Raw genomic sequence first — 12,676 nt, 5'->3', positions numbered from 1 at the left:
TTATTTCATGCTTTTTATTAGCAACTGAATTTCCTTGAATTTCTTTATTTGTGTCCATTGTCACTGTTTTTCTTTCCTTTTCAGAATGGAAACATAGAGAATCCATACTGCAATGGTATTGAGGGCATCTTAGAGGCATACCACCAGAGTCTGAGGACAGTGCAGCTGTATGGGCCTACTAACTTCGCTCCAGTGGTGAACCATGTTGCCAGGTGAGAACGCAATGCAGCAAATGACCAGCTTCTACTTTTACCTATTAAGTGGCAAACAGGGACAACAGGTTGGTCTTTGAATAAATGTGAGATCTTTCAGCATACGTGAACGGCTGCACCACGATTCACCAGCAAAACCATTGCTCTCCTTTAGTACTGCCCATGTTGCATTGAGACTCATTACTACAGGTGCAGCCGCTTCATAAGTGCCTTGGAAAAGTTTGTCAGCAAAATTGTAATTAATGGATAAAGTGGAGAAACTAAATCTGAGACAAAAATGTGGCGCACTGCGATGTAGAAGCCAAGTGTTACCTGTAGTCTCGGTATGATTGGGTCCTTCCACTTCAGAAATCTATCATGCCCTTTTTCTTTTATATTGGATTGTATATTGTGACAGGCCTGCTTGTGGTTCATCTTGATTTTTACATTATTGTGAAAAATTGCAGAGATTTTTCACACAAATAGATTACTAAAGGGTTTACATGCAGAGAGCATGACACATTGTACATTGTTTTTTGACAATAGACCCATTGACGATGATTTAATTGATCTTTTTGTCATCAACAATTCAGATGAATTCTGTTTTGTGCCAGAATATTAGCATACAGATAATCAAGATTATTCAGGTTATCAAAATAACACTCGCATTACCATTTCTGACTGCTGGCTCCGAATAGCTTTGATTTCCTGTGCCACTGCTTTTCTGACCCTGTACACTGACGATATCTGTCCTGCTCGACACAACAACAAACAGGATGTAACATGCCTGAATATGAATTTAGATTGACTGACAGCTATTAAAAGAGCTGCAGATTTATCTGATGGAACAAAAAACAAAACAAGAACACAAAAGACTGTGATATGAGCTAAGTGGATTCCTGCACCCCTCAACATCCACCTCCACCTCTCACTGCCGCTGCTTCCCTCACCGTCCCTTTTGTTGAGCCACATCCAAACAATCCTCCATCTGATTATGCCAATGTTCTCTTGTAATTAAAAATGTCATTCTGATAAAATGAAAGTCACTCTTTTTAAACTGTGGCAGGGATCCATGGCTGTAAGAATACACAACCAGTGTTGATGTTTAGCATTTGAATAGGTGAACTCGAGAAGAGATTTTAACAATGGCGTTAATCTGTGAATCAAACAGTGTTAGCCAGCTTTGTTGTAGTCTTGATTGTTTGGGCCGATTAATCAATGTGTGTTTGTGAGGCATTATAGTGAGTATTATCTTAGGTACAGCAATGACAAACAATATTTTCATTGAATTTCCTGTGGTGAGAGTGCCTGATAAGACATGTATTGTCATGGATTTGTTTTCTATATCAATGTTGTGATGAAGCCACCCATAAATCCTGAAGTCAGATTTGTACAGCATCCATTAATGTCTGTTTGTATCTGTATGCGTGTGCATGTGTGTGCAGGTATGCAGCTGCAGTGCAGGACGGCTCTCAGTACTTTGTGCTCCTCATCATCACAGATGGCGTCATTTCCGACATGGCCCAGACCAAAGAGGCCATTGTAAATGTAAGAATGGGAAAAACGGGATTCACAGGGCTTCACTGCACTATATAAAGTTAGAGAGAGTTTCATCTGGTTTAAACTAGAGGGAAATGCCTCTAAAGTGAATGACGCTTTGGAATGAAGGCTTAAAGCGATAGTCAAGTATTGAGATGAGAAGATTGATACCACTCCCATGTTTTTAGGATAAATATGACACTACAGCCAGCAGTTGGTTATCTTAGCATAAACCCTAAAAACAGGGGAACGGCTAGCTTGGCTCTATCCAAAGGTAGCACAACCTCCCTGTGATAACAGGTCTTTTGGAAAGCTCCCAACCAAGAAATAGTCCCACAGATAACCCCCCATAAAGCGGGTGACTAGCCATTGTTCCAACAGACCATTATTCTGAATACCCTGGACCCAAGGCCTATTTGTCTGACAGCCATTTATACTGAAAACAAACGTTCCGAAGGTCCATTGCTCCAAAAAATACACACTCTCTGTGCAGTTGTCAGTTAAGTGAAAGTTGGCGCTGAATCTGATAGAAATGATCAAATCTACACTATCATCTACTATCTAGACTGAAATTTGAAGAGAAAAACGGTTAGAACAAAGAACTGGAGGGACTGTGGGTAATTTTAAGGGCTCTGTGGTGCAATGGGCATTTTTTTTGTCGGGATGACGGACTGTCAAATGGACTGTCAAACTGGAATTTTGTTGGACTATTGGGGTTTTACAATAAAGGGTCATTGGAACAATAGCATGGCACCTATTAAACAACAACTTGTCATTTATTCCCTTCGGTTTTTGTTCAGCTTAAACAAATGAGATGTAATGTGTTAATTATTGAGCCTTAGCTATCTTCAAACAGAGCCAGGCTAGCTGTTTTTTTTTGTTCTATTAAAAGTTAGATATTTCTATTCAAAAGAAGATATTCAGTTCATAACGATATAAAAAGAGAAAAGCAGAATATCGTTTAGCATTATTTTTTGTTGTACACTATTACTAAAACAATTAGTTGATTATTAATATTGATGTCATTTACTAACTAATTATTTCAACGTCAGTAATGTATGTTGTGTCTCTGATTAACTCTAGCCTTCCCTCTCAGACAAAAATGTGACACCAGGATGTTCAATGTGGTTGTCACTCCGATTCAAACAAAGCATGCGACAGCAGCAGTTGTTCTGCGGTCTGTAAAGAAAAAGAATTGGCTTCATGGCTTCACATAACGGACGTTTTTGTGCTTTAATTGCTTGTATCAAACTTTTTTGGAGTGCACATCACTTTCAAGATCAAATTAGACGAATGAATTACCTGACGACTACACCGAAGTAGCTGAAAAATGGTCTGAAAAACAGACAGATGCTGTGAATCCTCTACTGTACTTCATGTTCAGACGTGTTCCCTTCCCTCACATTAAAAACAAATTTATGAAATTGCGTCAGTAAATACAAAACACAATATTGTGCTTTATTCCTCTGAGCTCTCTGCAAAATCTATCCTTCTTTTCCTCCCTGATTTAAATAGCAGGTGGCTGGTCCTTTCCTCTTCCTTGGTCCCCTTTTCCCTCTCCTCCTCCTCTTCCTCCTCAGCTCGCCGCCCACAGGCACAGAACACCCAGCAGACTGGATTTAAAGGGAATTTGCGACTGTTAGTCAAAACATTAGAACAGCCACACCTTCCTTTTAAGATCTTGCCTGCTGCTCTATCTCACTGCCTCCACTCTGGCTGCTTGCTGCTTCCGCTGCTTTCTCTTACTCCCCACGGATCGGGCGAGGGAGGACACACTGCTGAGGTTATATAAGTTTTACCTCATACCTATTCATGCTGGAAGGTATCTTCAAGAAACAGAGTGAGAGGAAGCCCGAATGTGCACAACTCTGCGTATGATGAGTATGAACATCTGGAGCGTGTTTGCATTTGAGCAAGCAGGTGTTTTTGTGTGTTTCCGTGATCTGGACCCATGTGAGTGAACAGAGGGAGCTTATCAGTCACAACAGAATCTGCTATATCACAGAAGCCCACCTGTCAATCACCCAGCATCCTCTTCCTCTGCTGACGACTCGGCTGCTGCCTCGCTCTCCTCCTCACAGACTTTCATGTCTCTCTCCATTACTTCCCCTCTCACAGATCTAAATCTCTTTGTCTTCATCTGCTCTCTCCATAACGCTGTCACCACATTCAGTCTATAAGAAAATCATCCGCTGCCTTTGATTTCAGTGCTTTCTCATCTTCGACTTGTTATCTGTCAGCGCTTTGTGCCTCATCTCTTTATCAGTGTCAGGGCCGAGCAGAAGTACGTCACTTCTCAATTCACTGTGTGCCGGATGCAGGACTTTGTTGTGGAAGAGGTAAAGTTATACCTGGTGATGTGAAACAAGAAAGCAAAAAAATATCTCCATATAGACAGGACAGCAACAAGTGCAGTCCTCTGGATGACTCTCAGTGGTTATAGTTTTTATGTGTCAGTATCCTGACATGATTCTGTATTTCTACATCCTCAAAGTAATAAAGCTAAGCATATCAGACAATAACTGACACTTTACAAAACATTTTAGTTGCTGTCGCTACACCGACAGTACAGCGCATCAATTCAGCCGACTTCAACACAGAGCAGGCAGGAAGTCAGACACCGAAACAACATCATAACATCTGGTTAATTTTCAGAATAAAACACCCCGTGTTGACGCCACCACAAAAATCTCAAAAGAGCGAAAAAAAGTACACCCTTTAACATTAACCTTTTGTCCGTTTGTTGTTGTGTTTATAACACATACATGTAAAACTGCGATTGCGCGTGATTCTGTAATTACCGCAGGAACTCCTCGGTCTCACCACTCCAGCTGTACGGCAGTGCTACGCTGTGCTGCACTCAAAACGGAGCCGGTGGGGTTGATGGACGAGGGAGCAGAACCGTAGCAGAGCCGTTCCACAATGCACATGCAACCAGTGGAATTCCTGGGTTCCACTCTCACGGCACATAGGCCTGTGCAGTTTAAAGCAAAACGTTTTTTATGAGTCAGACATAGTTCAGACATAACTTCAGACAGATAAAGCTTGTCATTTATAAATGCCAACCATCACTGCAACATAAGTTCTCCTTGGGTACTGAGGAGCTGCAGAGTTTATTCATGGTCAAACTGTAGCCTGTACTGTACATTTACTGCCACTAGACAACTTCACTGCCAAACTTTCCTTTGCTCTGATCAACGACACCTGTCTGTTCTGAGCACCGCACACACTACGCACCACTGTCTCCTTAAAGGAGCCACACTACTCTGTCAACACCATTAACACCTAAGCCAACAGCTCGCATTTTGCCGGTGCCTCTACGGCTTCTCAAAGACTCTTCTCAGTGCGTCTGCACAAGCTTGGAGGCTGACGTATGACTCACGGATTCTACTATAGTCATACATCATTGGTCCATTTGAGCTTAATTCTTTTTAAAGTTTGCCTCACAAAATTAAGTTAATTGTCAAACCATATTTGTCTAACAGTGTGGTGCATTAACATTTTCAGGAAAGTGAATATGAAAAAAAGTGTTGAAAACTTGAGAAGCTACTAAGGGCACGGCAGAGCTGCTAGCATTAGCTTAAACCCTGACAGAATCCAGAACCAGAACTGCTCCCCAAAGTGGGAAGACACAACTATATGGATGTGTAATGTGAGTCTTTTTTTTTTCTTGGCCGTAAAAGCAAATACTCAGCTACCAGGCCTACTGGAGGTGACGTAAGCTAGTTAGCAGGTTCTTTCAGCCTACATTGGTGCAGATAAACACACCCCTAAATCTATTCTGTACATTCTTACTCTTGTATATTGGAGTTACCTTTAATCAAACAATATAAAGGGGCCACATTTAAAACAGCGGTGGCCCTTAAAAATACATCGCTTTCATCTGAGTGCCACCATCGCTTCGTATACCTCTCTGTTTTCACAACGTGAACAGGTTTAGGCTTCACTAGTGTAGGACTCACTGAACATGTGAAACTAATTGGCAGTTAATTAGCATGATATATAAGTTTGTTTATATTAAATTCATTTGACAGACACTTTGGTTGCAGATATTTTAGTATATTTATTTTCAGATAATTCAAAAGACTGTGCTGCCTTGGCACAGATATGTGATCCCTGAGTGGTGTCTTGTTGTGACATGAATGTGATTAAGCTAATTCAAGATTGAAGTTATTCAAGTAAAATCATTGAGGCAGTGCCAATAAATAAAATGAACCTATTCTAATGGAGAAAATCAACAAAACAGATTGTCATGGATAAATTCAACATGTGCCTTGATAGTTAACTGACAGCATTAATGAGTATTCTGAAATACTTTTATTTAGATTTAATCCTGACTTTTTTTTTTTTACACAATTCAGTTTTTATATATTATGTGACAGATGCTGATTATTCCTGACGCTCTGGGTTAGGGTTAGACCAGTTAACAGTGAATATGTGTTGAATATCTCCCAGTGGTTCCTGGTTTTAGCCCTTCTTAACCTGCTGCTTTAAGCTTTTCTCTGAGATAAGCTCTGAGGCAGCAAACAGAGATGTCTAGTGACTCAGTTGACCCCTGTGCTGACAGGACAGTCACCTCTGCAAATATTTATCCATAAACCTTTTTGTGTGCACATGCGCACAACCACATATGCAGTAACATACAGAAACCCATGCACTACATTTGCATTTAAGCAGCAGGTTGTTGGAGTAACGAGTGTCGACGGCTGCTTTGTTTTGTTGTGTCATTACACTGGATCTCGGCTGCCAGTCAAGATGACAGGAGGATGGTAAAAGTGGGGCATGGTGGATTGCCAGGTTATTTTTGGTGGCGTTTGATGTTTTCATGTGTGCGCATATCTCCAGCTACGCACATACACGCATGTGTCTCCGCGAGTGTTTGTGTGTGCATGTGTGCGTGGGCGGACAGTCACTGACAGGAGTTGTGTTGAACACTGATAATCGAGTTGATGTGCTGCAGCTGAGGTGGTGTCGACAGAAAGTGCTCTCATCCCCGTGGCAAGACAGGGTTCCTGATTTGCCACAGTGCATTTGTCTTGTGCCTGAGATACAACTGCACTTGTTATAAGTGCTTTGTGAAAATATGTGACTGCAGAAAACTCATTACACATAATAGCAGCTTCTGCATTGAGCATTTATGTTGCCATCTATCCTGAAATTACAATAACAGACACAAACATGGCCTGTCAGAGGGCAGTGCAGTCATTGTCACTCAAGCAGAATGTGGAGAAGTTCGCTTTAGATGCATATAATACAAATCTTTCCAAGACAATGAAAGACGCTGCTCACGGAGTATAATCGTGTGTAATCATATGGGTGACTGTAGGGCTGGTTTGGCTGATGTCACTATCAGGACATTGCTTTCTTATATTGATATCTAAATGCAGCAAACATGCAAATGACTGAACATATAAAAATGATTTTAATGATGCAATGCAATGAACTGTTGATGGAACATGATGCAGTGAACTGTAATGTATTATATCAAATAAAGTGTGCCATTGCCAGGAGGCTGTTATCGTGGTTATCGGTGTTTGGGTGGGTGGTTGCATGTCAAGTGGCATTCACATGAATGCCAGGATCCAAGGTTCCCCAGCAGAACATTGTAATGAGATGATCAATGTTGATCACTTCAGCTGTCACTGGTTTCAATGTTGTGGCTGATCAGTTTATCTCAAAATCTATTTGATGGATTGGTACCAGTTTTTCTATAGACATTCATTAAAGGTTAGGACCATATCATCATAATGCACTACCATCAAAACTCCACATACCATTATATCCTGATTCACAGACCTACGTGTTTCAATGTTGGCATCTATTGCCATTTGACTGAAGGCATTAGAGAGACTAACAGCAGTGCTGTCTGACTCGAGGTGTGGCTTGGGAGTGGCTGGGCGGGTGACTGAGGACGGTCGCTGTACTGACTGAGGTTGGCACCTCCTCCCTCTCCTTCTTCTCCCAGCTCACAAATGCCACCATACCTTCACCAGCTTCTTATAGTTTATCTGTGTAATGTGAAAACATGGTTCTTTTAGCAGGTCATCATTTCTTCAATACAGGCTGGGAATTCTGGGGATAAATTTGATTAGCTGTCAAAACAGCTTGAGCAGTGATACTACTTACCTGTTGGCCCAGTATCTCGGGAAACACTGTTAGTTTTGTCAGTGAGTTTAATCTCCACTCCGGTCTGATAACAAGCATTCAGCAGTAAACACAAATTGTCATTCCAAGATAAGAGCTGAGGAGCATTCATACGGCACAAAATTGGATTCAGGGACAGGAGACATCTCGGATAAGGAAAGCAGAGACAAAAACAACTTATATTCTAGTATCTCCCTGTTTCGCCCTCTTTCTCTGACTTCCTGGCTCTAACTTGCTGTCTCTCTCTCCCGAGGCCTCGTTTTATTAAAGGTTATTCAGCTAGTTAAAGGGCGAGACAGAACATTAGTGTTGCTGTAACCTGCCTGTGTGAGCATGTAAGTGCTATAATATTGGATATACAGTAATGAGCACTACAGGTCAGCGGTGATGTGGACAAGTTTTTCTCCTCTCTCTGAATACATTTTTTTTTTATTTCTGTGCAGGGTGCCAAGCTTCCCATGTCCATCATAATAGTTGGAGTGGGTCAGGCTGAGTTTGACGGTACGGCGACTTTAATTCTTTAACCGCTGCATGATTGTAATTCTAGTAATGTCATATTGCGAGCACACACAAGAGGTACTAGAAATGAAAACATCTCCTAAAACAGATTAAAACATGAGCCAATAATTGACATTTTAATTCAAACAACTCATTGTTGATACAGCCGGCATTAACCTCTCTGGCAATTATTCAGAGAAATATCCCAAGAGGGAATTACTGTACAAACTAATTTGAGTCAGAGAAGGAAATGCGTCGGTGGATGCAGGCATAATTGTAGAAGAAACGGCTGAGGTTAATTGCTGGGTTTGCAAATAGGCTACAGTAAAGGACTTATTAGTTGATTAGACATGTAATAAAGACAGATTACAGCTGTACAGCTTAACATTCTCTCTCCTTTTCCGATGCTGAAGCAATCATGAACATATATGGTATTCATATTATGGATGATGACTGAACCTTTACGTCAGTAGTTTATCAGCCTTTTCTTTGTTCTAAAGGCAGCTGTGTTTGCTTGGTTCTCACTCTGCGTTTGTGTGTGTGAACTTGTGTCCTCCAGCGATGGTGGAGCTCGATGGTGATGACATCAGGATCTCATCCCGGGGGAAACTGGCAGAGAGAGACATTGTTCAGGTGACTGCACTTTACAACATGAAAGAAACTTTCCACTATGCAGACTTAGAATCTCTATTTATGGGCAACAGTGTTTCTCATGATAAACAACATTTAGTTGTCATATTTTTACATTTGTGTTGGGCATTCACACTGTTAGCACAGTTGTGCTGGGACACTAAAATGTCTGTTTCTGACAAAACACCATCTGTCGGCACTGACGACTCTAACAGATCCGGACATCTGTGTGTTTCCTGTGAATTCCCATGTGGACAAGGACACTAAAAAGTTTGATATTGTGTTCCACTAGGAAACTTTATGTGTCTTATTCACAGAGCTATAAAGGTGTTTCAGCCATCTGATCATCTTATGTTTCTAAAGTCAAAACTTTTACACATGAAAGTGTGTTTACAGGAGGAAGCTGCATCTGATAAATAAGCCTCCACTAAGTGGCCAAGTTGCATTGTGGGTAACGTATGCGCCAGGTTTGTAAATGCACTCCATTGGTCTAGTATAGTACTCTTAACGCTGTTATACCCTTGTTGGACAGTTTATATACAAATGATCAAAATCGATACCACTGAACCAGAGCCGTTTTTATTTCACACATTCATTTTCCTTTTCAAAACTTGGCGCCTACATTACCCACAATGCTACTTAGCCACGGAGTGACATCACCAGAGCCAATTTGTCAGATTACATGCAGCTTTCTCTGGAGTAACAAAAGGCTTTATACTACTTTTTCACATAATGTCACAGTATTCCCCAAGACCTGCAAACACATATTTGATGCGTTAAATAGGTGGAGTTACCCTTTAAGTGACTGAGTAGTTGGCAAAGAATGGTGTGCTACAATGCCCAATTCAATTTATGGTATTTAATGGCGAATATTTTGGCAAACAACAACTGCACTTATTAGACTGATCATGTGACGAGATGTGTCAGGGTTACGGTGGTTTACCACATTTGCTTAAGAAGATTCTGGGGGAAACCTTGATGTGCAATGACAAATAATGCAAAACAGGAGAAAAAAATTCAAGTAATCTTTTATCAAACCCTTGAAGAAAAACTTATCTTTTCACTCATTTATTTCCTCTCACTCCTGAGGGAAGCCAGAGCACAGGATTAGTAACAGATCAGCATCCTAAAGCTTGCAGGATCTGGCAAATGTTGACTAACATGGAGGCTTAAACATGAGCCCTCTGGATTTCTCCTTTCAGTGTACCACCCTGCTCAAAAAAAACCTACTTGTGAACATTGTCAAAAAGTATTTAGAGCTTTTCATGAATCACTGCAGCAATAGTCCAAAAACCCCAGATGGTGTTGTACTAGACGGAGGAAACCGTATGTTTTCATGTCCTGTGTAACGTTCCAATAAAAGGACAAAGGTTTCTAATTTGGATTATTTGTCAAATCATTCTTTATCCACATTAAGTTACATCTGTATATAAGTATACTGATATTACACTTTGTTCTCTTCTCCCTCAGTTTGTTCCCTTCAGGGATTATATGGACCGGACAGGCAACCACGTGTTGAGCATGGCCCGGCTTGCGAAAGACGTGCTAGCAGAGATCCCCGACCAGTTCATCTCTTACATGAAAAGCCGGGGGATCAAACCCAATCCAGCACCACCTCCCTACACACCACCTGGACACACACACCACCACACACAGATCTAAAGCCTTCATCTTGGCTTTTCACTGAGGACTGACAGCATGCAGCAGCCACTCAGAGTCCAGTGGGAACTCTCTGCCTCCTGTTTTTTGTTGCAAACAGGAGCTGACGCACCAGGAAGTGGGTGTTGAATTTTGTGCCGTATCCTCCGAGTGACTATTGGAGCAGCATTTTGTTGGTTTTTATTTTTGGTTTTCTGTGATATATTTATTTGGATGAATTCTCTTAAAGAGAGGCTGCAAACTTCCCAGGACTTTGTTGGTGAAAGCCTTTTACTCGATTTTGAGGCAGTGACTGTTTCATGTCTGATCTGACAGCAGGTTGGTTCAAAAAGGTCATGTTGTGGTTAAAACTTGTGCCTGTCTGTGGTTGTTTCTCTAGGTGTATCAGGACACATGAACTTTGACCTAAGCCTTGCTTGTCAGTCATCGGTGTGGCCTATTATAGTGATATTTTTTAGACACCTTTTCCCCTGGAATTAGTTTTTATATTTGGGGATTATCTCCTGCTAATGTATTAGCTCTGATGGAGGATCACAGTTTATTACTTTGAACATTAATCAGGCTTTTCATAACATGAGGTGTCACATCTTCTCTTCTTTATTAGGTAAATGTTTATAAGAGCATGTTGTATGAGAATTTAATTCCCCCTATCCCAATATATTTATACTAGAATGTTATTCAGAGTGGCATGGACTTATGATAGATCTATCAGAAATGTTATCCATTTTGAAGTGGTCACGAGTTCTTTTCTAAGCGATTGCATATAAAAAGCACAGGACAAACTGTCTCTATACCAAGTACAACTTTATCACATGATATCAGATTAATCATATTTAATCATTTTGAGTGCTGCTATTCATTGTTTTTAAAGAAAGTACCCAATTTATTCATGAAGGTCAAGAATCTTTGTACTGCAGCTGGGTCGATATTCTACATCTTGATCCAGGCTTGTTTAAAGGTATACTATGTAGGATTTGTCAACTGCTGTTTGTAAACACACCATTTAAAGGTTTAGTAAGCAATTCTGGAGAAAGATAGTCAATGGTTGAGTCTCGTTCCAAGGTTGTCAAATATGATGCTTTGGGTTGGCGAGCCATTGGGATTAGATCCAAGAATGACACTCAACGATCAGCTATTCCCAAACAGCAAAAAGAGAAAAGAAAATACAGGCATACACCACCACACACTTCTAGTGGGTCATAGCACGTGATGATGGAGAGGGATTACTTTTGTATGAGTCCATTTTTTTGGGGGGTGGGGGATCCTGTTAAGTATGTCTTTATGGTTTTCATTCAGTAAGCTGCCAATTGCTCCATATCACTTGGTGGTTAGGGTTAGGGTTATTGCTTCTTTATAGCAATATACCACTAAAGCACAGTGTACTGGAAATTAAGGATCTTAAGACAATGATCATTGCCAAATCTTGAAGACTCAAAATCTAGTTTTCATACCTTTTTCCATTTCAGTTGATACATATATTAATATGTACCATGTATGTATGCATTTAACATATCAATAGAACAAATGCGTATTTTATGGAAATATCACTGGCACACAGAGAGCACTCCACTAAAGGAACACTGGCTGGTTGATTTGGGGAACAGTTATTAATTAAGGTCCATATCTAATTTTTCCCCCCAGGGCCTAGTAGGTAGTTGATCCGAGCCCTGATACTATCCTAAACACACCAGCTCTGCAATCCAGTGACTCTCATGTCAGTGCAAATCTGTAATCCCCCAGCAGCCATGCATCAGCAGCCACATAACCTCCGTGGTCATAGACTTCACACTGTGAGTCAGTACGATCACAGCCACAGTGTTCATCCCTGGAGATTTATATTTTACACAGCCCAGCCTGTGCAGCCGTGTATTACATTTCTCTGCTGGGGGACAGTTCAGAAGTGGTCTCCAGAGTTTTAGGATTTTTGTTAATTAAGTTAGTTAAGTAATTCTTTCATGTGTTCCTCCTCAATACCGCAGGGTAAAGAGAAATCCTTTTCCTCTAATTAGGTTTTC

At 40.8% G+C, this 12,676-nt stretch overlaps 1 protein-coding gene across 4 annotated transcripts in view; it reads left to right on the top strand.

Annotated features, from left to right (window-relative positions):
• The window catches only part of cpne5b (copine Vb), a 124,126-nt gene extending 113,229 nt beyond the window's left edge, over nucleotides 1–10,897 (top strand). For all 4 annotated transcript variants that reach the window (XM_073468462.1, XM_073468460.1, XM_073468461.1 and 1 more), the window contains 5 exons: nucleotides 85–212; nucleotides 1,637–1,739; nucleotides 8,318–8,375; nucleotides 8,932–9,005; nucleotides 10,473–10,897. In XM_073468462.1, coding sequence (XP_073324563.1) covers nucleotides 85–212; nucleotides 1,637–1,739; nucleotides 8,318–8,375; nucleotides 8,932–9,005; nucleotides 10,473–10,664 — 555 coding nt within the window. In that variant the 3' untranslated portion in view covers nucleotides 10,665–10,897. The remainder of the gene's footprint in view (nucleotides 1–84; nucleotides 213–1,636; nucleotides 1,740–8,317; nucleotides 8,376–8,931; nucleotides 9,006–10,472) is intronic.
• The last annotated feature ends 1,779 nt before the right edge of the window (nucleotides 10,898–12,676 follow it).

The sequence above is a fragment of the Pagrus major genome, chromosome 6 (genome assembly GCF_040436345.1).
Source record: "Pagrus major chromosome 6, Pma_NU_1.0".
NCBI lineage: Eukaryota > Metazoa > Chordata > Actinopteri > Spariformes > Sparidae > Pagrus > Pagrus major.
This window is presented reverse-complemented; position numbering and strand designations above follow the sequence as displayed.